Source organism: Stenella coeruleoalba (assembly GCF_951394435.1).
Source record: "Stenella coeruleoalba genome assembly, chromosome: 3".
NCBI lineage: Eukaryota > Metazoa > Chordata > Mammalia > Artiodactyla > Delphinidae > Stenella > Stenella coeruleoalba.
In genome coordinates this window covers 144,503,866-144,529,226 of record NC_137148.1, presented here as the reverse complement: position 1 = coordinate 144,529,226, position 25,361 = coordinate 144,503,866, and the positions used below count along the sequence as shown (strand labels likewise).

Sequence of the window (25,361 nt, the reverse complement as noted above, 5' to 3'; positions counted from 1 at the left end):
TTTATAGATGTAGAAAGTGAGCAACTGACGGGTTAAGTCACTTGGCCATTGTCTTTCAGCATGTAAGTGATGGAGCGTTGGAACCCAAGCGGTCTGAATCTGGAGTCCACACCAGAGATATCTGCTTCTGACCCAGTCATGGGCCAATCTGCTGAGCTAGTTTTGTGATACACGAAACAAGAATTCCTCGCTGGCTCAAGCCAAGGAGGGAGTACTGTGGAACTGCTGCTTTATCAGCGCCTCTTGTTAAGCTTCAGTCTAAATCACAGACCCCTGTCTCCCATGGAACTTCCTCTGGTTGACTGTCCTCACCCCACTAAAGCTCGAGCTGAGCCCTGTAAGAGGGCAATCAAAAAGCCGCTTGTTCTTGGCTTCCCCGGTGGCGCAGTGGTTGAGAGTCCGCCTGCCAATGCAGGGGACACGGGTCCGTGCCCCGGTCCGGGAAGATCCCACATGCCGCGGAGCGGCTGGGCCCGTGAGCCATGGCCGCTGAGCCTGCGCGTCCGGAGCCTGTGCTCCGCAACAGGAGAGGCCACAGCAGTGAGAGGCCCGCGTACCGCCAAAAAAAAAAAAAAAAAAAAAAAAGAAGCTGCTGGTTCTTAAAGACTGGGTTGAGGTGAGATGATGAGAATTCTCCCCAGCAGTAGAAGCAGACTTCCTTTGTGATGCATTTTTGAGGGAGGAATTCTTCCCTCTCTTGTGTACCCGGAACTTCCTAAGGAAAGATCTTGAGGGGACTTAAATTCTGGAATCATTCCATGCTTTGGTCATTGAGTGAATGGTTTATCCCTCTTAAAGGACTGATTAGTAACCAGGTAGCAGTCAGATAGGCAAGTTCTACCCTAGTAGCTGTTGGGGAGGGAAGGGGCAAGCCAGGTCACACTAGGTGAGGCCCTTGATCTCCTGAGAGCAGGTGATGGCCCCTTCATCTGGTCTCTCAGAAGTTCAGCTTCCCTCTGATTACCTTAGGAGGTCCCCGTTGCTTGCACCCTCTTCCTCGTGCCCTCCTATATCTGTGGATTCAAAGGAGGTCCTATTTTTCAGACAGGCCACCCTGTTGCTGCACTTCAGTTTGAGTCACCATGACAACCCACAGCCCATGACCAGCAGTGCAGTCATTATCAGGAGAGAAGAAGGCGTCATCATTGCCCCCAGGGACTTGGAGGGCTCCTCTTGTTTCTTTGTGTGAGTGTTTAGCATGGTGTGGCCCACAGCACCCATTCACAGGCTCAGAGAAGATTCTGGGCGGGGTCAGAAGTCCTTGACCTCGTGGCACCAGATGTCACCAGGTTCTTCCCCATGTCCAGCCTCGGGAGGTTGCCAAAGGTCAAAATAAATTCCCCGTATTTCATATGGGAAAGATAATAGCATGTTTGTTCTAAGGCAAGAGAGTGGTCCTTATTACAACTAGTAGATAAAGAATTTCAGGGTGGCAGAGGGTTAATTCTAAAGAATTTTTTTAAAAGAGAAAGACACAATAATGAGAGGGGTTCACTCTAAATCCTGCAGCTTAATCAGAGGTCCAGAATGGCTCCCCTAATTGGCATCCTCACTAATAGTTAATGCCAGTGCTTAATAGTGGGAAATACTTGCAGGGATACACAGAGGACTTTTTTTGATAACAGAGAGCCTTTGTAACCCATTCCTGAAAAATGATTCCCCTACAGGAGGAGCCAGAGAAAGGGTTATGCCATGGGGTTGTTGGTACATCTTTCCCTTCCTACGGATGCATCTGAGTGTTTACGAAACAGAAACTGACCCGCCCTCCCCCACCCCACCCCCCGCCAGTGTCACTTTAAGAAAAGGAGGCTCCATGAAGTCCCCGCCTGGCGGGGAGCCTGGGCCCATCTTCCTATCCCGTGGTCTTTCCCGGAAGGGCTTCAGGTATTCTGCAGGAAGGGGCTGCTGCGCTCTTTCTTGACACGTTTTCTGAGAAGACCTTGTACTCCAGGTTTGGAATACGCTTTTGGCTTTTGCAGACAAACACCGTATAAGTAGGAGGAGTAGTCTTAAACCGCTGTCTTCCGCAGACACGTGGGCAGATGTGGAGAATATAAATATCACCCAAATGAGAGCTCGGGGCCACTGAATCAATATGTGAACCACTGGCGTTACCTAGGTGATTTTGATGCAATTTATCATGAAGCCTGATTCCAGATGTTTGTGTTTTCCAAACCTTGCGGCAAAGGCTGTGAGCTCAGGGGAATCTTCTTGGAGGAGGAGATGTGGGCGAGGGCAGTAGCTACAAATGGGGCCTCAGTGGTCCTCTGCCTCTGTAGCCAGAGACGGGAGCCAATGAAGAGTAAGAACAGCTGCTACAAAGTGAACCCCAACCATGTGGCCTCTTTAGGGAGACTGGGTGTGGGGGTCCTTTTCACAGGTCAGGGTGGACCTCACTTCCCTCCTGTGGCCCATCTCCCCCTATTACCTGGACCCTGAGTGAATGAGGCTGCAAGCTGCTACGAGCGATGAGAGCACCTGGGACTTTCCTGGCCGGGCCAGGCCCGGTCCCCCAGCAGGACTGGAATCAGAAGAGCCCTCCTTAGCCCAGACTGAGGACTTGTGCTATTCATTCTCCCTCTCCCCGCCTCCCGCTCCAGCTCTGAGGCTCCCAATGGCTTCTGTTTCCTGCCTTGCTTTTTCTGAAGGCCACAGCTCCCGGAGAGGATTATCTCTCCGCCGCATCGTTAGGTTGGTTACTCAATGGACTGAGTGCTAATACCTCTTGACATGGAACATATGTGGAAGCTGAAAGGGCCCGGTGAAGGGGAGGGCGGAAAGAGTGCCTCGTAGAGCTAACACTTAGACGTAAGTTTAGAAGGCGATGTATGTGTACTCGCACTCTCCGTAATTTCCGCTGGCGGGAGCGTGGCTCTTTGCTTTCGTCTTATTGTAGAATCATCACTAAGTTAATGGGAGTGGCTACAAAAACATACTTCTACCTCCTTCCACAAGCTTCAGGCGCTTCCCACAGTCCCTTCACAGGCATGGGAGTGGGAGCAAAGGCTTTTTTTTTTTTTTTTGGCGGTACGCGGGCCTCTCACTGTTGTGGCCTCTCCCGTTGTGGAGCACAGGCTCCGGACGCGCAGGCTCAGCGGCCATGGCTCACGGGCCCAGCCGCTCCGCGGCATGTGGGATCTTCCTGGACCAGGGCGCGAACCCATGTCCCCTGCATCGGCAGGCGGACTCTCAACCACTGCGCCACCATGGAAGCCTGGAGCAAAGGCTTTTAAAATAAGATAGCATGGATCCAAATCTCAACCTACCACTTACTAGTTGTGCCACTTTGGTCAAAAGTACTCAAGCTTTTTGAGTCCCAGGGGTCTCATCATCTGTCAGATGGAGATTCCATAAGTTAATATTTGTAAGGAGCTGCGCGAGTGCCTGGCCACACACAGTGCTTATTACCTGTTAGGTCATGTGGTCCCCGCTGTTCCACCTGGCCTGATCATCTCAGCCCCACCCCTGCCCAACTACCATCTCTCTTCTGTTTATATGACCTCCGCGTTTCCTTTGGGAGGTGGGTCTGGGAGCCGGTGGCCCCGCAAGACGGTTGGATCCGCTTCTGGGGAAATATTGATGCACACGGTACATCCCCAACCCCTCCCCCCTCGCTGGATCCAATAACGGATCAAGCCGAGATCTAGTTGGGGGCATCAAAATTCGGAGTTTGAGCACCAGGCAGCCTCCTGAATGAGGCGAGCTGGAGCAGCCCATCTTGCATAAGGGATGCTGTTGTCTCTGCTTCGTCGCTGTCCCCTGGTCTGCCTTGAGTGAGAATTCAGGGTGAGGGGAGCACAGAGCCAAACATACCAGCTCCTAAATCAGCCGTCAGTCAACGATGCGTGAAGGTTGAGAGCCTGCTCTGCGCAGGTGCCGGCCACTCGGCGAGGAGCCTGCCATTGTGCCAATGGCAGCTTAGTGAGCGCTTCAAAGAGCAATCCCGTCGCAGCACCTTGGTGCCGGGTTCTCCCTAAGAGTCAGCAGGACGCCTGATGCCTCTACACAACCAAGAGGCAAACGTCCCCCTGAAGTGTGCCCAGGTGCATTCCGAAGCTAGCAAAAACAGCCACTCCCCAGAAACAGGCGACACCTTCCACCAGGCACAGGAAGGAGAAGGTGGGTTTTCCATGGTGGATGAGAGAGGAGCTTTGGAGTCGGACAGGCTGGAAGTTCACTGGGCAGCCTTCGTTAAATCCATCACCACTCTGACCCTCAGGTTCCTCATCAGCAAAATGAGGACAATCATAGTGGTGCTGTGAGTGTGAAAGAGAACACTACGTGGAAAGTGCTTTGGAAAACCTTTGGCACGGGGCTGCACACAGAGCTGTGGTCTCTGGAGATGACGCTGCATTAGTATTAATTCACACAGCAGTTACACCGCTGCTTCTCAAAGGGGAATGAACTGGGACAGATCAAGCAGGCTTGATGGAGAAAGAGGCAGAATCAATCCCTCCAGTGAAAGAGGGAGAAGGCCTATGTTCAGAACTTCTCACAGAATTGCTGAACCCCATTTCAGATAGTTGTTTACTCTCTGTTTGCTCCATCATAGGGTGGTTTTTCTTTATTTTTATTTTTTAGGGTGGTTTTTTTTTATTAATTTTTATTGGACTATGGTTGCTTTACAATGTTGTGTTAGCCTCCACCGCACAACAAAATGAATCAGCCAGACACATACAGATATCCCCTCCCTTTTGGACTTCCCTCCCGTTTAGGTTACCACAGTGCATTAGGTAGAGTTCCCTGTGCTGTACAGTATGTTCACATCGGTTGTCTATTTTATACATAGTAACAATAATGTATATGTGTCAGTCCCAGTCTCCCAATTCCTCCCACTCCACCCCTTTCCCCCTTGGTATCCATATATTTGTTCTCTACCTCTGTGTCTCTATTTCTGCTTTGCAAATAAGATCGTCTATACCATTTTTCTAGATTCCACATATATGCGTTATTATACAATATTTGCTTTTCTCTTTCTGACTTACTTCACTCTGTATGACACTCTCTAGGTCCATCCACGTCTCTACAAATGATTAGGATGTTGTTTGTTTGTTTAATTCCCCTGCAACTCTTGTCCATGTACCAGAGAGCTCAGAGATCCTTTCATGGAAGCCAGACCCAGTTGAGTAGCTGCCAACCTTCCTCCCAAAGGATAGAGGACAGAAAGACAGGCTGTTAGATGTCGCCTGTGCTGGAGATCAGTGAGGCTGTCCTCGGCATCTAAATCTGGATAAGCAGCTTAATTTTATCTCTCCCTGCACTGATGCATCTTGCCTTAGGGAGCCAAGCATCCTGGGAGAGAATAAGTGATGGGGAGACTCTGCCCTTTTGTGTTTCCTTTTGCTCCTGCATATGCGCTATCTTTGCCTCAAAATTGTGCCAGCCTGGGTTGTTTTGATGCCTTACATCTTTGCGATAACATCTCATGCTGAAAGATCTAGGAGCAATAGGGAACAAGAAAGTGAGCAGAAAAAGAAGCCTCGATAGTTCTGATGGGTGAGGAGGGTTGCCAGAGTGGCCTGCAGTTTTGATACCCTTTCAAGGCAGATCAGAGTTGCACTCCTCTCTCCCCATAGCCATCCTCCTTATCCAGTGTCTGGCATTCCCCAGAACCACGTACAGCAATTGGGCTCATGAATCTACACTAGAGTCTCAAAGCTAAATGCCTCCTCAGGCAAGGTCAGTAGAATGAACTTGTGAAGGGCATACAATAGGGAATAGTGAGGACTGTGGCAAACAGAGCATATGTCTTATCTAAAGGGGGCAGCCACCCCATGGCTGCCTCCAGTGGGCCCAGTGTTACTAGAGCTTCTGATTTTTTTCAAGAGAAAATAGAAATATGATGTGTGTGAGTGAGAGAGAGAAATGTCCCAATTTTTTTTATTGAAGTATAGTTGATTTACAATGTTGTTAGCTTCTGATGTACAGCAAAGTGATTCAGTTATACATATATATGTATATATATTCTTTTTCAATTCTTTTCCATTATGTATAGTAGTTTGTATCTGCTAATCCCAAACCCCTAATTTATCTCTCCCCACCCCACTTTCCCCTTTGGTAACCATAGTTTGTTTTCTATGTCTGTGAGTCTGTGTAAATAAGTTCATTTGTATCATATTTTAGACTCCACATGTAAGTGATACCATATAGTTATCTTTGTCTGTCTGACTTACTTCACTTAGTATGATAATCTCTAGGTCCATCCATATTGCTGCAAATGGCATTATTTCATTCTTTTTATAGCTGAGTAATATTACATTTTATATATATATACATTTTATATATTTTTATATAAATATATATACATTTTATATATTTTTATATAAATATATATACTTTATATATATACACATTTTATAATATATTACTCAGCTTTTTATAGCTGAGTAATATTACATTTTATATATATATATGTGTATGTGTATGTGTGTGTGTATATATATATATATGAACATACCACATCTTCTTCATCCATTCATCTGTCGATGGACACTTAGGTTGCTTCCGTGTCTTAGCTGTTGTAAATAGTGCTGCTATGAATATTGGGGTGCATGTATCTTTTCGGATTAGCGTTTTCTCCAGATATACGCCCAGGAGTGGATCATATGGTGACTCTTTTTCTAGGTTTTTAAGGAACCTCCATACTGTTCTCCATAGTGGCTGCACCAATGTTACATTCCCACCAACAGTGTAGGAGGGCTCCCTTTTCTCCACACCCTCTCCAGCATTTGTTATTTGTAGACTTTTTAATGATGGCCATTCTGACTGATGTGAGGTGATACCTCATTATAGTTTTTTCCCAGTTTTTAACACGCTGGGAGGGCTGAATGAACAGAGTTGCATGTGGGATGTTGCAAGATGCTGCAGGGAGGATTCTATCCTCAGGTCATGAGATTGGCATTTCTGACCTGGTCTCTTTACTGATAATTCGGTATTTCCTAGCAAGATGATGCCCTCAAAAGGCCCTGAACATCAAGCTTTGGAACAAATCATCTACCGCATACTTTATCTTTCTTTTTAAACAAGGGAACCAAAAAATGTGTGTGTGTGAAGGGTTCATTCCTGACCTGTGGCGACTTAGCCCTGTTGGATCCTCTCGCTATTCTCCATGTTTCTCTGTTCCATAGCAACCTCCTTGAAATACCCCCCAAAGAGAGTGATTTTGACTAAAATTTAATATACAAAGCACAGTAAATTCTTGGGGGAAATTGCTACAGAGGGGATAGACAGATGGGTGGGGTAGATGAGGCATTCAAAAAGAAGCAACTAAACCCTCCAGAGACCTAGAGTACCATAACTGCATCCAGCATGCGCCTTGGAAACGTGTAACCTGGAACAAGCCCACCAATCTCTCAGCCTCAGTTTCCTCAACTGTAACGTGCAAGGCTGGCTCTGCCCATCTGCCCGGGTTACTGTGAGAGTAAAAGGCTGTCAGGAAAGCACGCTGGAAAACAGGAAATGTATTCTAGCAACGTGAGTTTTTTTTGCCACTGGGAGGCAGGAGGACATCTGTGTGAACCCTTGGGACCCTGACCGTTATTAGCCAGATTAAACGTCAGTTCTTCTTCCTCTTGTCACTGCCACAGCTGCCTGCCTCACAGGACGGGCCTGCAGCAAGGGAGTGGGGGCATGGGTCATTGAGCTCCCATGGCAGCCCCTCCGTTACCAGCTCCAATCCCCTGGACCCTGGCATCAAGAGCCTCCAGAGGCAAGCCAGCCATGATGCATCCCATGGGTCCCTCCCCGTGAGGGAAGCTCTGAGCCAGCGTTGAAAAGAGAAATTTTAAAAATTCCAGCTTTTTGCGGGTTAGTTTATTAACCCCCTCACTTGCTTTCAAGAGTGGGTGAGCAATGATTTTACATGAGGTTCAAGGGCACAGCTAGTCAGTCTAGGATCATAAAGGACATTTGTAGGACCCAAAGTGCTTGCCTTGCCAGCCCCATTCTGGAAAACACTTCCATCACCTAGGATGGACCAGCATTTCACCAGAAACTCAGCTTCCTTTTATGCCTTTTTTTTTTCTTTTTTTGGTTTTGGTTGGCCGGGGCGGGTCTGAAGAACTAAAACCATAGCAGAACGGGGTCCCTCGTGGATAGGAAGGCTGACCCTGGGGGATAGGTGTCACCTTAGAGGAGAGTGACCCCCTGGATTTGCACATGGAGTTGAGTGTATTTCTTAATAAATGCTTGTGCTAAGCACTAGGAATAAAGGGAGGAATAAAATAATGTCATTTGTACCATCATAGAACTTACCGTCTTGGGTGGGAGGCAAATGATAAACAAGAAAACAAACAAGTATCCTCTAACCATGAATTGAGAGAAATGCTACGAAGGAAATAAATAGGGGGCTATGAGAGACAATAGTAGGGGTCGTACTGGAGATGAGGGGGTCAGGGCAGGCCTCTCTGAGGAGCTGACGTTTGGGCTCAGATACAGAGGAGGAGAAGGAATCACGTTATGAAAGGGATAAAGAGCGTGTTCAGAACATGCGTGGTGTATTTGCGGAATCACGCGGGACTCCATCCATGTGTGTGTTTGTGTTTCTGTGTGTGTGTGAGAGAGAGAAAGGATGTGTATGTGTGTGCACACATGCCTACCCACGGCTGTATTTTTTCTGGGACGATGACCTATAACTTTCATCAGTTTTCCAACGGGATCAGTGATCCAAAAGAACTCTAAGGAATTTTCTGAATCAAAATTACCCTTAGTCAATCAGCTAAAGCATCCAAATAATTGTGCCAAATGATTTTTTTTTTTTTTTGAGTCCTGGAAGCTCTGCATGCTAAAGCAGAAAGTGGAGCACACAGGGTGGCATTTCGGGTCTCCCTCCGAGAGCACGGGTGCAGGGCAAGTCTCCAAGTGATCGGTGTGCGACACAGCATCCGTGGTGACCGGGTGCAGGAGTGCCCGGACGTGTCCGGAGGTTCGGTGGCCACAGGCATGCAAGTCCCTCTCTTTCTCTGCTGAGGGCCGGAGCCCCTGCTGTAAGGAGAGCACTGCGGGTCATCACGAGGATTAGTGAGTCACCAGCCTCTCTCCTGCCCGCAGGCTCCTCAATGCCAACAAGATCAACTGCCTGCGGGTGAACACGTTTCAGGACCTGCAGAACCTCAACCTGCTCTCCCTGTACGACAACAAGCTTCAGACCATCAGCAAGGGGCTCTTTGCCCCTCTGCAGGCCATCCAGACGCTGTGAGTATGCCCCCTCGAGTGCCAGCGCGTGCCCAGGCAGCCGGCAACCCCAAACACGTAGTCGCAGAGAACACTCAAAATGAAGGCAGAGTGAGCACGTCCAGGAGGAATCCTGGAGCCCGCAGCGAGAACGGGATATTAATAATAGCACTAGCTTGGGACCTCCCTGGCGGTCCAGTGGTTAAGGATCTGCGCTTTTAATGCAGGGGGCGTGGGTTTGATCCCTGGTCTGGGAACTACCATTTCCACATGCTGCATGGCTTGCCCAAGAAAAAGCAATTTTTTTTAAAATCATAATAGGGCTAGCTCACCTGTACTAATCACTCACACCGTGCTCCGCGCCCCACTGGGTGATTTCCCTGTATCCAAACAGTTAAGCCTCACAACAGCCCTAGGAGGTAGGTGCTTTTGTGATCCCCCATTTCTATGTGAGGAAACCAGAGGCACAGAGAAGTTAAGTAACTTATTCAAGGTTGCACAGCTAGGAAGAAGCAGGATTTGAAGCCAGGCCGAGCGGCTGCTCACCTGCTCTTTTATTCTGAGCAGGCTCCATCTCTGCTGCTATCCCGTTCCTGCCCAGCAACACCCACAAAACCAAGCCTCTGGTCCAGGCACACTGTACCAGAACACGGGAGTATTTCAACACCCTCGTTAGGGAACAGTTCCTCACTCCCAAGCACTGCAGACGTTCTTAAGTTCATAAGTAGTAGTAGACGTTCATAAGTAGTTCCGTTAGAGAGATGACACCTGAGTGCAGATCTCAGCCCGTGTTTTGGATGGCTCCACCCCTCAGCTTAGACCCTAGCTCCAGCCCTGGGCCTGACCATGAGCCTGGGGGCTTCTGGAGCCCTCCTGAGTCATCTGGCACTTACTGCCCCTGTAGCCAGAGACGGGAGCCAGTAAAGGGTAAGAGCAGCTGCTACACATTGAACCCCGACCACGTGCTGGGCGCTGAGTGTGGTGCTTTGGCCAGTTTTCTCACTGAGCCGGGGGAAGCCAGGCCCATGGTGTTGTTGCCCTTGTGATGCTGAGGATGGTCAGAACAAAACCCGCTACTATAAATGGAACACCCACCCTGTGCCCGACACCATGCCAGCTGCTTTATGCACCGGGTGTTCCTGAGCTTGGAGAAATAAAATTCAGTCTGCTCTCAGCATAAACCCTAAGCCTGCAACTTTCATTGCCCTTCAAAATTGGCGTGGGTGAGATTGGAGACGATCAGGGGTGGGTCCTGACCCGGGTGGGGAGAGTAAGGAAGGCTGATTCCCCAGGCGGGATGCCAGCTGCCCCTGTGACTGTCTTTTGCAGACAGCAGACCTCAGGCCCCCTCTCCGGGTCTTGTCTGAGAGCACCTCCCCCCGAGGCCTCCTGGGGCGATGAAGGAGGGAGCCTGGCACCAGAGCCTAGCACCAGGCAGGGGGGTGGCGGAACGTGGCACCAGGGGTCCCATCTGATTAACTCCCGTCCCTCTCGCAGCCACTTAGCCCAAAACCCATTTGTGTGCGACTGCCACTTGAAGTGGCTGGCCGACTACCTCCAGGACAACCCCATCGAGACCAGCGGGGCCCGCTGCAGCAGCCCGCGCCGGCTGGCCAACAAGCGCATCGGCCAGATCAAGAGCAAGAAGTTCCGCTGCTCAGGTAATCAGCTTATGGGGCAGGGCCCCACCTTCCGACTCCGAGTGCAGCAGCCCCGGAGAGGCCAGTAATCCAATCTGGAGGACAGCGCGCGCTGTAACGGCTCCTGGGGATCATCTTTGCAAATTAAATTGGGGAAATTCAGTTAGCCCTGCAGAAAACCAATTAGCTTATGGATTTAAAATAAAACACGCACACACAATAAAAGCATTGTGGGGAGGAAGGCGGGTGATTTGGGGAGAGACAGAACCCAGGCAGCAGCACAGCTCCCGAGCTAGGTGGAAATGAGGGGATGAGGCAGCCTGGACACATGCTATCTTGAGAGACCGTGATTGATTTATTTTGTATCGTTAGTTTCCAAATCACGCTCCCCAAGTGGCAGATAGAGAAATAAATATACCCCAGGCCAGGCTGCAGGAAGCATGGAGCCTTGGGGGCCTCCTCTCCCCCTCTGTGGCCACCTTCGGTACAGCCCTTGGACCACAGTGTATTCTAGGTTTCACAGACGTTTTTGCTCTCTCCTCCACCCCAGATGGGTGCCTTCTGATCATGGAGAGAACAGCAAAGAGTGTTGCTCAGAAAGAAAGCAAAACCTTGCTCTCTAGTTCCCAGGCTCTCTCCAGAAACCTTCCTCCCTACCGCACCCAGAAATGAAATGGGGAGGGGGCTTGGTGAATGGCGGGGGAATTCTCAGCTCATCTTGGAAAGAGAACTTGCTCTCCATGACGCAAGAACTGGATGAACAGGCAGTTAAAAATGACTATCGTTTGTGTTGTTTGCTACTGGAAAAAAATCACCAAGCTGCTTTGTGCTCCCAATGGTGAGACGTTGATAGTATGATGTAGTGAGATGGGGTGAAGCCAACCCTCACAATCTGTGTGTCAGCAGGAACTGTTCTTCTCTCCCTGCCCGGAGCATCTTGTGTAGGTGGGTTTTCCTGGGGAGAAGGCTAGTGTCGGCCCTAGTCGCCGGGAGAAGACCGGCAGGCAGACCTCCGCTTCTTTCACGTTGTTCTTGACCTCAAAGTCAGATTCTTCAGTCCATGCCTCCAGAATGATCAGCCTGAGCTGTTTTATTTTTTTCACCGGAAGCAAATACCTTGAGAGGGCTTGGAGGGACCCCGGGGACTTTGCGGCAGTCTGAGACATTGATCTCAATTTGCCTTCCCCAGAATAACAATGTCAGTTACGAGAGCAGCTCCTTGCCGCCGATGAGCACTGTGCTCAGGGCTTCTAGTTTGACTCGGTTTTTCCAATAGTCCTGTGAGACGAGCAGGAGAGGTCCCCTTGCTGCAGCAGAGGGAGCTGAGGGCTCAGAGGTGAGGGGGCACCCCATGGTCACAGCAAGCAAACGGTAAAGGCAGGCTCGGACCCCAGGTCTGGCTCACTCCTCAACACCACGCGGCATGTAGGAGAGAAGGGCCATTGGGGAAGGAGGTCCAGCTGCTTGGATGACTTCCTTCCCCAGCCTCATGGCCCCGCCCCCAACCTCAGGCCCTGAACTCTTTCCTTAAGTTCCCTCTTGGGGCCGCAGCATCTCAGGGAGGAAAATGCTCTCCCAGCCCAGAGCTGTGCCCTGAGGCACAACCATCTTGTCCCCGGGGCCCTTTCCTCATGACTTACACCTCTTGTTCCTTCTGCCTCCTCTCTTCCTACCCATGTCTGGCTGGGGCTGAGTTAATGACCTCTAACAGCAGTTGTGCCCAAGAAGAGGGGTGATAAGAGGCCGAGGAGGGCAGGGTGCCGTCTGCCAACCCTGATCCCTCAGTCTGGAGGCTGGTGGTGGGGTGGTCCCATCATGATCTCTAGATCCCGACTGATGCCAAGGCCCTGGGGCATAGGGTGGGGATGGAATCAGCCCAGGGATCAGCCATTGCCTCGGAATGACGGTAGGCTGGGTTTGGGGATGGGGTACCGACAGAAGTAAGTAGGAGAAAGAGGAAAACAGCCAGTAGACCTAGAAACAGTAGAGCTTAGCTCTAGCTCTAGATCTGCCACTACCTACCTATCTTTGCACTGGAGGAACCCTGGCTTCTTTTCCTATGTGGGGTAGGAATGATTTTCCTGACATTTTAAAAAGACACAAATAAGGAAAAGGGACAGGGTTTCTTGACTGACCCTCTCTAAAAAAATTTTTATACATCAATACTAAACAGAAAGATTATTCCTATAAAGGTAGAGAAAGTTAGAGCTGTGATGATCCTAACATATAACATTCTATATGCTCTTATTTTATGTAGCTACAGACAAGAGAGGTCAAGAGAGCTAGCTACTGGTGCACTCCAAAGGCCTTGGCTTTGAGAGGCACTGGGGCCCAGACCTGCTTAGCATTGAGGGTTGCAGAAGCCCTATCTCTATAGCTCTGTGTTTCCAGGAAGCTCAAGAAGAAAGAAGGAGGGGCAGGTGACACGTACTGGATTTGACAGATAATAAGTCTGCTTTTTACTTTCCCCTAAAAGCACTCCCATTGCAAAGACAGCTGATGTAATTAGGAGCCAATTTGAGGGCTGCTCTTGCAACGCATAGAGCTCCTCCTTAGGCTGGGCATCTGGCTTCCCAGCTGCACTGTGTCTGCCTCTATCAGCTGTATCCGCTGCCCTGGGCAGCAAGATCGGGTTAGAGGTGAATGCTGCCGGCTGGGGTAATCTGACCATCAGATTAAGGCCTCCTCAGAAGGCACCATCTGGCTGCCTGAGACCCCAAGCCCGTCCTCGGGGGAGCCCTCGGCGGTTGCAAAATGCTGTCTGCCTTCCGTCATGCCTCCCCCACTGTGTGTGTGGAGATCCAGTTGGCAAGAAGAAACGAGTGGCGAAGAGTACAGAGCGGTGTAACCCCTGTCCTCATCTGTACAAAGATGGCAAAGAGTAAGACACCTCTCAGGGAATCACAAAACTTTAGAGCCCCCAGAGATTACCCAGTCCATGCTAGAGAGGAAGAAAATGAGGTTCACACAGCAGGAAGTCTTATCTAAGATTATAGAGTGGTATTTTCAGGACAAGATGTGTAACCCAGGACTTCTGATATACTGAGAAGTTTCTTGATAACTTTCTCCTGGCCCCCTCCATTTCTTTCTGTTGAAGGAAACCAAACAGAAGGAGGGGAATTTTAAAGCTTGGGGACGGGGGCATGAAAGGGCTGGATTTTCCCTGCACTGGTGCTGAGGACCTGATCCAACTTGAATACGAAATCCCCAAACCAGAGTGTTTGCAGAGCCCTGCCTGTCCGGAGGCGCTCAAAGCAGAGTGGAGTCTAAATTATAGTGGCCAGCTCCAGCTGGTCGGATGGGAGGGCTTAGCAAGAGGTGGAGCCAGATCCGGAGCTGCGGAGTGACTTGCACTAACCAGTCAGTCGTCACAGATAACCTATACACGTCGATATGCTGTCACCACCTTGCCCCAAAAACACACTGTGGAGGAACGGGGACCCCGTCGCTCCTGTCAGAGGGCAGGGCAGTGAGGGTCCCAGTCTGGTCTCTTCAAGATGCCCTGACTCTGGTCTCTTCAAGATGCACACATCTCTTCATGGCTTGGGTGGAAATTCATAAAAACGGCCGCTGACCTTTTGCAGATAAGGGTGTAAAGGCTGGGCACCCTCCCTGGACCCATGGCATCAAGAACAACCGGTTGTTGGTCTCCCCAGCCCGCTCCATGATTTACAGTCATGGCGGAAGTCAGGAAGGACCCTAGAACCCGGTATCTTCCACTTTCTTTGCTTTTCTTCGTTTGAAAGAACCTCCTTGTCACGATCATTGTGACTGTGGGTTTCTCAGTCCCAAACCCAGGGCCCTGGGGCTTCCCCAGCTTTCTCCCTGCTAGGAACATGGATTTTCTCTCAATGTCACAGCCCTTCTCTACTATACCTTGATTGATCTGTGAGGAACATCTGTCAGCCAGGGGTTTCTGGGGGCCTTGAAGGATACTGAGGAGGCATCAGAGGGACTTTTTCTAAAGAAGAGCATTGCAGCTTTGCTAGACCCCTAGGAACCATGACCTGTCTCTTTACTGAAGGCGCCGGGGGAACAGCCTGTCCTGGAACCACTCTGCTATGGGATGGGCCCTAGGCAGCAGAGAATGCAGAAGATGCTTCTGCTAAGTTGGACGTCTTGGCACATCTAACGGTGTGATTGAATGGGGTTCAGAGGCTCAGTTCAGGCCTGCGAAACGATCCCAGACATTTGTGGTCATAATTCCCCTTGGGAAGGATCTGTTCTACCCTGATACTCCTGAGTAGGGATGTCCAGTGGCCTCCCACCCGTTCTTCTCCCTTCCTCCTGTGTCTCCCCGGGGGCGGGGTGTGAAGGGCGGTAGGGCTCCCGTCTCCGGACGTGTTCCTGTGGAACCCCGCTCTCGGTACTAATCACGCTCAGTGGGGGCCTGCTCCGGCTTCCGCTTCTCCACGCTGCTTCCTCTGAGCGCTCCTGTCCTCTCTCTGACGCTGCTTCCTGACCTTGACTCTGACCAGTCGCCGCGGGGCTTTCCTTTGTGCTTGATCTAACCATGTGGTGGAACGATGGAAACGGAACATGGTTCTGTCAAGCACCGCGGAAAGCACCGCGCTCTCCTGCAGCATGGCCCGCCACCGCTGGACACCTCTTCTCTGCCCTGGAGCACCGCAGCCCACCACCCGCCAGGCCCGCCTCTCTCGGTCCAGCCTCACGAAGGGTGGGGGGGGGGGAGTCTCGAAGGATTCACAGAGCACCTCCAACTCCAGGTAGCAGATCTGGGCTGAAATAGGGATGGGGCAGCGTACGGGGGACAAGCTGAGATCTGCGTCCACGTCTCTATCCCAGATGGAGTTGCCATCCCCCAAATCTAGTCTGGATGCCAGCCAAGTGGTAAAGTAGCTAGGTCTAGCTCAGACACCACTGTTTTTCTTCTTGAAGAGAGCACGTATGCCCAAGGCGTATGCCCTTTGTTTCATGGAAGAGTCCCAGCCCAAGGTCATTTTCCCACGTGGCAGTTAACGCAAAGCTCACACTGCTGGTACCCACCCTCCACCTACCGTCCTTATTGGAAGCATTAGGACTTAATGTGAGCATGAGAATGATGAAACTGCCATGAGTCTGAGACACTGGATGTAACCGGAGGCTCCTTCTGGAACTGACCCCCTCTCCTCACAAGTACTTTGGTCCCCGTGCAGCCTAAAGTCCAAGCTGTCTCCTTGACCTTCCAAGCACGGCTAACATGAGGCGAAAGTGCTGGGCTCCTCAGCGGTGCTAGCTCCGTGCCGTGTGGGGTCTGTGCGGAAGCCCACTGCCCCTGATAATAAAGAGAGGGGCGTCTCGGCACCTCCCGTGCTGCTTATTTCTTGATAAATCCTAGACCCAGTGTCACCGGAAGATTGTGCTGTTGGTTCATGCCGTGGAATGTGTGTGCTGTCCCATGTGAGAGAGGGCCCTGGCTTGAGCCAGGAGCCGGGCTCTGGGCTTCCATGGCGATGTGTGACTCTCACTGTCTCCTCTCTCTCGGGTTACCCCTCAGAGCCAGGGCCCCAGCCATTGCTGAGGAATGGAAAGTCCTGTTTACCTCTCTGAATTCTTTTCTCACGTGCTTACTATAGACCGGGTGCTGAGCTAGTTTACATCATTACCTTGTTTAATTTTCACAACAACCCTATAAGTTCCATTCTGCAGATGAGAACATCGAGGCTCAGAGAGGCCAGCTAACTTGCCCAGGGTCACTGGACTCCAGCATGGCTGCCCTTTACGACTGTACTCCTCAGCTTTCCCAGCTGCGGACAGGCCCCTGGCCTTGAGTTATGAAATCAGAAAGACCTTGACTTGACTCGATAGGGAGTTGAAAAAAATAACACTCCCTTTCAAACTTCCTTCTGTTAATAGGAAAAGACTTGAGCAAGCATCCCTGTTTACATGGCTCCTCCCCTCCAGCATGAATATACCAAGACCCATTTGGTACAGAACAAGTCCTCGGGCCTAGAGAAATTTTCTTTCCCTCTGAACAGAGAGGGCGTTCTGAGTTCCTCGGCACTGCTGCCACCGTGCCAGGGCCAGGCCTTCAGGAGCGGGTCCACAGGGTGCCCTTCCACAGGTGCCTCCCTGGTCCTCCGGCAGCTGGCTGTGACCAGGCAGTGACCGGCTGCAGGCCATGGCCATTTCCCTCTGCTTCCAGGCAGATAGCTGCATTCATGTTAGACTCTGACAGGGAGAACTTACTAGGACAGCTGCCTGCCCAACCAGTCTCCAAACTCCTGGTAAACAATTGGTGTTTTCCAGCCAACTGGTGTCTGGTCACCTGGCCTTTGCCGACGAGTGGATAACTGTGAACCTAGCAATGTTCTCTTGATTCCATTCATGACCTATAACCTTTGCTTGTCCTTTCAAGCTGAAGAGCCCCGGCAGGCCTCCTACTCCCCCCGCAGTTCCTCTTTCTGCTCCTTTCCTCCTTCTTTCATCCCGCCCACCTTAGGGGTATTGGAGGTAGAAGAGGAGAACTCTGGACACGTGCGTTGGCAGGTCCTTGGTGCTCTGATAACCGTGCATCTGTGACTTCCATTAAACAAACTGGTTGCCCAGAGGATGATGCAAAATGCGGACTGCTAGTGACAGCAGCCATCCTGGGCCCAGCGCTGGCCTCTGCAGCCAAGTCCATCCAAAGGATGGGAGCTTTGACTCCCCACCTGCCCCAAGCCCCTGACCATCCAAACGTTACATACATCCTCTCCCGGGAAGTGGCGGCAGGGCAGGGATTCATAATAAAACCGCATTGCTGTGGATTTCCACTCCCCTGGTCTATTGAAGTTTCTCTGTGCTCACGTCCCAAGTGTCGTCGTTCTGAGCTGCCCACCAAGGAGGAGGAGGGCTACGGGGGCAGGAGCAGGGGAGATGCCAGGTGACATCAGCTCTCCCAAGACCCATTTCAGCCGGCGTCTAGTTTTATGGCCCTTGTTCAAATCCTCCGAGATCTCTCCTGTCTGAACTCCCCTAAAGAGAAGAAGCAACGGCCTATTTCAGTTACTTCTCTCCTACTAAGTATTTCTGGCAGTGACAAATATGCATTGAGATTGAAATTGACTTTTAAAGCTCTGGAAAAGTTAAAAATACTTTGGGGTAGTTATGAGCATTAGGCATAACAAATGGCTCCGAGAAACCCTGAGTAGTTTGGGTAATGAAATATGAAGTGATGGAGCCTGGCATCTCAGGCTGGCTCCGACTGGGGAACGCACTCTTTCAGTGTTGTACATACGCCGTATTAACATTTCTGGCCCCACTCATATAAAATACCAAACTCCGACCCCCTCGTTATTACAAACCAGGGCAATAACCAAAACAGCAGGGGGAAAAATGTTGGAAAGAACACATTAGTCCATCGAATCTAATTGCAAAATCATTTCATTAAAATGGGTCAGCGGCTCCATTGCACAGGTCGGCCAGTTATAATCTAAGTATACTACAGAGAGCGATTCCTGCTAACTACAGACGCTCTCACCTTGATTGAAACGAAAACGCATTTAATCGGCGGCTGTCCCCAGCCGCAGCCCAGCCGGTGCACGTCTTCAGGCTCATCGTGTTAGCGAGCAAACTGTGCTCCCTCCTGTCTTTCTGGCTTTGATCACTCAGGGTTCCTCCGCTTTGCAAGGATCCCATCCTAGACGCCTTCTCAAAGGAAAAATACGTGCATATGTACGAAAAGCCCCTTCACACCGTCACCGTGGGGAACCGCCGTGGGGAATGAGAGAGGGTTGTTATCTAGCAGGGTTTGCGCGATGAAATTCATCCAGGACTCAGCACGCTGATGCGTCGGCGGTGGGGGGGCCGGAAACAGCCCAGGTCAGAGTCATTCAGTGGGACGGATGCTGACAAGCCAAGGGCAAGGAATTTGCATAACGCACTGGACCAGGGAGCCGCCCAGAACACCTGGGATACCTGCTTGGATTTTGCTCACACAAGCCTGCGGGTGGAAAGTGAGATGGAGGAGGGGAATGGGGAAGGAGCAAAGGGGGAAAGAGACAGGTCCAGGCCTTGACCTTCTGTTTTAGGTGGATGATGTCACTTCAGAATCAGAGACCCACCGAGTCCATCCCCAATCAGGCATTACCACGGGGAGAAAACGTGAGGAGTGAGAAACCAAGAGGGCAGTGGAGACATCTGCTTCCTGTCTCCCTGCAGCCCACTGAGGGAAAATGCCATTCAGTTCACCTCCACCAACTTGACTTTATGATCATTCCTAGGTCTGGGATTAAGGTTTTGTCCAAAAGCACATCTGCAGTAAAGCAAAGTATTAGTCACATGGGCCCTGGCAGCAGCCTGCCTGGGTTCGTTTCCCTACCACGTCCTGAGTGACCTGCAGGCCTCAGTTTCCTCATTGATAACATGGAGTCATAATAGCCTCAGAGTGTTGTGAAGGTTTAATGGGCTCACCCATTTGAAGTTCAAAGAACAGTGCCCTGCTTGTGATCCACGCTCAGTACACATCAGCTATCGTCACTCACTACGCCGATGTTTTAACGGCTTCTGACATGCCAAGTGTTCCACCAGGTGCCCCCAAAAATTGAATCACAAACATCTGTACAACTCTTGACCCTTTTCCAGAGGCTCTCCACCACCTTGATCTTCCTCAAATCTTCACAGCCCCTGTGAGATAGGGGCAATGTATGTGATTCCCGTTTTACACGTGGAGAGATTGAGGCTAGTAAGTGGCAAAGCCTGGGCAAATCCACGCCTTCTATTGCTAAAACCTCTGTACTGCAGATGCCCCGTTCTGCTCCTAATGCACATAAGATGGCCAAGGTCCACCTCAACTAGCCAGGCAAACAAATGACCTTCACGTTCTCTGCAACACTGCAGAAATACGCATGTATGGAACAATTTATGTGCTAAGGACACCCCATTTATGCACTGGACAGATGTGAGCCGAGCTCTCGTGCCCGGCATTGTGCCGAGGAACCGCTGAGGGTGAAAATAAAAGAGACCCGACCCCCATCAACTAGCTCGTGTCTGATAGGAGAACCAGAGCTTCCCTTTTATTTCGGGCAAGGTTTGTGGTCTCACAGAGGTTCGCCCAGGTGCCAGGGGATCATTTCTGATCATTAAAGCAGCTCCTCGGGGCATCTCTCAGGACGGCGCATCATTGGCCCTGTTACCATCACTGTGTACGTAACCTCCAGAAAAATTCGATTTCAAACATTAATCTTAGCTCCAACTCCCTTTAGCTCATTGGAACTGGCTTTTCACTGTAGTTAAACAGAGCTTCCTCTCAAAGGCAGCAGGTACATCTAACCCTCGCAAGAGTTGTACTTGTCTTTACAGTGTCTTACATTTGCATTCATCACCAGTATTTTTTTAAAAGAAGTATCAGGCGACCCTGAGCCAAAATCCCAAATGTTAAGGCAGTGGGCTTCAATTCCCCAGGACCCCAACCCTCCTGATTGCTTCCCAATCATGAAACCGGGTGTCAAGGGTATTGATGGCCATGTGCTGGGCCCCCTTTATCGTTTCATTACCTGCTTTGTCCCTGAAGACAACTCAGTGTATGACCCTCTTCCCTGACCTCATTCCCACCCCTGGCGTAGCTCCCATCAAAACCCCATCAAAATCTCTTCATTTGGATTTTCATGAATATTCAGAGGGCCCATGGATCATGGACATCATGGACTAAGTACCCCCCGTAAATCGTAGACCAAATTCTGTACAGGGACCTCAAAAAGGTCCATGACCCACAGAAACTTAAGAGCCCACGGAGCTTGTGGCATTAGATGGAAAGTGATGAATGACAAAGACCAAAGGGAGAGCAAGCAGACTGGAGGCTGGGGTGCGGGGAAGGCAGAGCAAGGTGGCCAAAAAATGAGGGCAATGCTGCCTCTGTCACTGGGCCATCCCCCCGCCCCGTGTCTCCCCATCTCCAGTGCCCACAACCTCGCCCCATGCCGGACCGGCTGCCACTGACGCCCCCTCTTTGGCGCCCCCCAGGCTCGGAGGATTACCGCAGCAGGTTCAGCAGCGAGTGCTTCATGGACCTCGTGTGCCCGGACAGGTGCCGCTGCGAGGGCACCATCGTGGACTGCTCCAACCAGAAGCTGGCCCGTGTCCCAAGCCACCTCCCCGAATACGTCACCGACCTGTGAGTGCTGCCCAGGCGGGAGCCCCTGCACGTCCCCACGCCCAGTCTCCCTCAGCCAGCCAGGGTGGGTGTGGGCTCCTAGAGGTGGCCCCCTCCCAGCTCAGTCACCTGGGTGTTCCTTGGTGTCCCGTGCGTCCCAGGACGAGGGCAGACTCCCCCAGGCATCCGCGGGGGACAGCTTGCTCACAAATACAGACAGCTCATTCATTCTATTGATACAAAGATTTTCCGAACACCCGCTGCGAGCCAGGCACTGTGCCAGGCCCACCCTTTTCCATGATGAACTAAGCAGACCACCCCTTGTAGCCCTTAGGAAGCTTACAACATAACCGGAAAGATGGATAGCGCATAAATGACTGTCCTAAAGTGAAAAAACAGCTAGAACGATCAGGTATATCGGAGCCTCTGGTTATCCATGCTAATAGAGAGGCATGTTGGTTTATCCAGAAGTGGCAGAGCTCAGAGTTACAGCATGGGGTGGGGGGCAGGGGTGACGGATCTGGGCCTGACTCCTGTCGTCTCCAGTTTTCCTGAGGTTGGGCAAGTTCCTTCTCAGATCTAAGCATCAGATTCTGAGCTATAGAATAGAGGTGTTAATACCTACCTCCTACGGGGGTTACAAAGATTAGGTAAGAGGATGCGAGCACAGACTTTATCTTGAATCCTGGCATGGACTAAGCCCTGCATAAATGACGGTGGTCTTTATTTATTATTATTATTATCTTTGACTCTCTCCTGCTCTCCCTGAGCTTACATGAATGTTGGGCGTGGAGTCCCTGAGCTGCCCTTAGCAGAGGGATGTGGTCAGGAAAGACCTGAGTGGCTTGGAGAGTTGGAAGAACCTGGGGAAACCTCCCTGGGGGTTTAAGTGGTCATTGGTACCCCTACAAAATGAAGGCAAATCATTGGCACTTGACTGTTAAGTGCTGAGCGTTCAAAAAGTTGAATCCGCCTTCGGCAGAGGGTCTTCCTCTCCTTTCTGGCCCCTTCTCACACCCCTCCTCTTGCTGCTGGGCCCCCCATGCTGATGGGGTACACGGAGGGTTTCTATGGTGCTATTGACCTGGACTGAGTGAGGTCCAGGTGGCAATTCAGCTGAAGCCACGGGGGGATGGGGGACCAATGGGGGAGGTGCCCCATCCACAGCTCACCCACCGCCTCATCTGCTTGCTTCCCATGTAGCCGACTGAACGACAATGAGATATCTGTTCTAGAGGCCACTGGTATCTTCAAGAAGTTGCCCAACCTGCGGAAAATGTAAGTCAGTCTCAGGAATTTGGCAGACCGGAGCAGAACACCAGGGCACGGGCGGCTCCCTCTCCCTCCACTGCAGCCCCTCCCAGTCTCCTCCTGACCCCGCTATGGGCACGTCCTGGGAAGCAAGACACTAAGGCGGGACCATGCAGAGGCAGAGCACACATTTTGCACCATCCCTGACCCTCACCCTATCCTTGCTCACCCCCATCCTCCACCCCACACCCAAAGTCTACCCCAGTGGGTGGTCGGAGGGACTCAGGTGAGGACCAGCAATGGGACATGGGGATCTAGGGTGCACATCACATCACTTAGTAATTTTTATGAGGTAACAGTCAGAAGGTCTGTTTTTAGATGGACCCTAAAGGCCTCCACATGGTTGAGACACACTGGAGCAGAGACACCACAGCTGCCCCACCTCCTTCCTCTGTAAGCACGCTGGTACACAGCTGGCCTTGCTTCCCCCTCCCCTTCCCTTCCCAGGTGTGCCAGCAGAGGTACCAGCATGGACAGGGGGCTCTTTGCCATCTAATTCCCTTCTCCTTGACCCTGCTCCCCACTCCCACCCCATCCTCCACATGTCCCAGCCCCAGAGTTTGAGTCTGCCTCTGGAACAAAGGAAAACGGTCAAGCCTCATTATTCATAGACCCTGTATTTGCTGATTCGCTTACTCACTAACATTTATGTGTAATCTCAGAATCAATACGCACAGTGCTTTCATGGTCATTCATATACATAGACAGGGCAGCCAAAAATTTGAGTCCTCCTACATGCATGTCCCCAGCTGAAATCAAACAAGGCCACGTTCTGATTTCTTGTTTCAGCTCCCAGACTGTAAACAAGTGTCCAATCCACAATGTATATAGTGCCACATTTCTTTTTTTTGCATGTTTGTGCTTTTGTGGGTGATTTCACTGTTTAAAATGGCCCCATAGCATAGCACTGGAGGGCTGTCTAGTGATCCTAAGCACAGGAAGGCTGTGATGTGCCTTACGGAGAAAATACGTGTTACGTAAGCTTTGTTCAGGCAAGAGTTACAGTGCTGTTGGCTGTGAGCGCAATGTAAATAAATCAACAATATATATTCAGTAAGATGTCTTTAAACAGAAACATGCATCAAACAAGGTTAGGTATTGATCGGTTAATGAAAAGGGTGACCAGAGGCTCCCCTAGGAGCAGTGGTTCAGCATTCACTAATTCATCTTGCCCAGTGACTTTGTAGAGCTTAACCACGATGAATAATGAGAATTAACCGTAACCCTTATTTTATTTTGCTCTCCACTCTTCCACCCATCAGTCCCTTGCAGGCAAGAAGGAGAGAGACCTTCCCCTGCCCTGGGCAGCACCTGGATCGCATCAGTGCTATTCCCTCCCTGCCCACAGTTGCCACCTTGGCCACGACCTCAGGGACAACTCTGTAACTGAGAGCAGTGGAGAGCACTGTAACTGAGGGGGCAGCAGAGGGAGGACACACGTGGGTCCTGGTGAGGTTCATGGCTGTCCGAGTGGTCAAGCCCACCTCTAGCTTCAGGAACCCAGCACAGACATCACCCATCACCTGCCTTTTAAATTCAACCCCCGAAAATGCTTACTTTTTTTTAACCTCAAAACTTTTTTTACTTTTTTTTAACCTCAAAACAAAATGCTTACTTTTTTTTAACCTCAAAACAAATTTACATGCCCATGGAGATAAGGCATGTATTAAAACAAGTAAAGCTGGCCAAGTGCATATTTGCACAGTAAACAGGATGATGGAAGTCTTTGCTTCCATGAAGAAATATGCGCTCTCCCATTTTAGGTGAAACTCAAGCACTCTGAGTCTTTCATCTTCCTAGTTTTGACAGGGACCTGAGTACGAAGAACTGTTTCTGTACACCAACAAAAACAACAGCACAAATGCAATGATGAGTCGCGGCCAACTCCCAGCCTCAGCATCCAAGCCACAAAAGGGAGTGGTGCGGACTGTGGCAAAATGTAGGCCGAGTCCTCGCGAAAAGGGGCAGATGTCACTAAGTTCCTCCCAGCGTCTGCCATGCTGGAAGGAAGGTCAGAGCTGTCAGATATTCCCTTCACGGGAGCAGCTGGAAATCCAAGTATGGCGGAAGAACAGGCAGGCCGGCATTTGTTCTGAGTTCAGCTCTGCCCCACGCCTGCTGTGTGACCCTAGGAATGCCCTTAGCCTTTCTGGGCCTTTCATAATAGAAACAAGTCCACCTTCCTTGTAAGGTGTGATGAGGACCAGAAGTAAGTATAAGAGATAAGGGGAAAGACATGGCCTCTGTCCATGGGACCGCAGTGAGAAGGTGCTGGAAGACAGAAAGAGGACATCTGGGTCAAGTCACCCAGAGCAGATGGCTAGACATTGAAAACAGGAGTTACAAACTCAAATGCCTTCAGGACCCCCTGTGGAAAGGGAATGGGTGCAAGGCAGCGATAATAATAATGGCGACAAACAGTTACTAAACACTTTACTCTGTGCGCCAGACTCTGCTGATATTCAGGCAACTACCCCTCACCAAGAAAAACAAAACAGCTTTGAGATTGCTTCATCTTACAAATGAGGAAGCTGAAACACAGGAAGTAACCTGTGCAAGTTTAAAAGTCAAGCCAGGAGCGGTGACGGTGCAGAGTAGCTGGGGAGCGCACGCACCACCTGAAGGCAGTAAGCGCACGTGTGTGCACGTGTGTGTGCCTAAATTCAGGTACACATGGTGCCAGCCAGCCAAGCACGTGTCCCAATAGGGCAGACTTTTTAAGTAAACAGTCCTTATTTGCCAGGACCCGTCACCACCCCTACACTCCCATGAGGTGATGGGTCAGCGGGAATTCTGCCCATCAGGGTGCTTAAAGCCGGCAGTGCCTGTGACTGAGGCTGCTCAGCTTCCTCAGGGACTGTGGAGCCAGGGCCCTAAGGTTACAGTCTGGACGGCAGCACCCCGACAGGGCACGGAGGCAGAGGGGAGTGGACACACGGCCAGGAGTTTGGACTCTGCGGTGCCTTTCCAGACTGTTCTGAACCTCTGTGCCCCTTCCTGTCATGTGGGAATAATGAGATTTCATAAGTATCACTAAGGGATGCAAAAAGAGGTGTGAGCTGTTCCCCACAAAGGTTATTAGGACTGTGGTAACTCAAGGTAGCTTTTCAAGTGACCTCCCACTCAGAGTGGGGTCACGGCCTCTCTCGGGCCAACTTTCAGATCAC

The 25,361-nt window shown here is 50.7% G+C and overlaps 1 protein-coding gene across 3 annotated transcripts in view; it reads left to right on the top strand.

Moving 5' to 3' along the window:
- Positions 1-25,361, top strand: part of SLIT3 (slit guidance ligand 3) — a 610,083-nt gene that overhangs the window by 499,346 nt on the left and 85,376 nt on the right. For all 3 annotated transcript variants that reach the window (XM_079918438.1, XM_079918437.1, XM_079918439.1), the window contains 4 exons: positions 9,049-9,192; positions 10,669-10,832; positions 20,754-20,904; positions 22,087-22,161. In XM_079918438.1, coding sequence (XP_079774564.1) covers positions 9,049-9,192; positions 10,669-10,832; positions 20,754-20,904; positions 22,087-22,161 — 534 coding nt within the window. The remainder of the gene's footprint in view (positions 1-9,048; positions 9,193-10,668; positions 10,833-20,753; positions 20,905-22,086; positions 22,162-25,361) is intronic.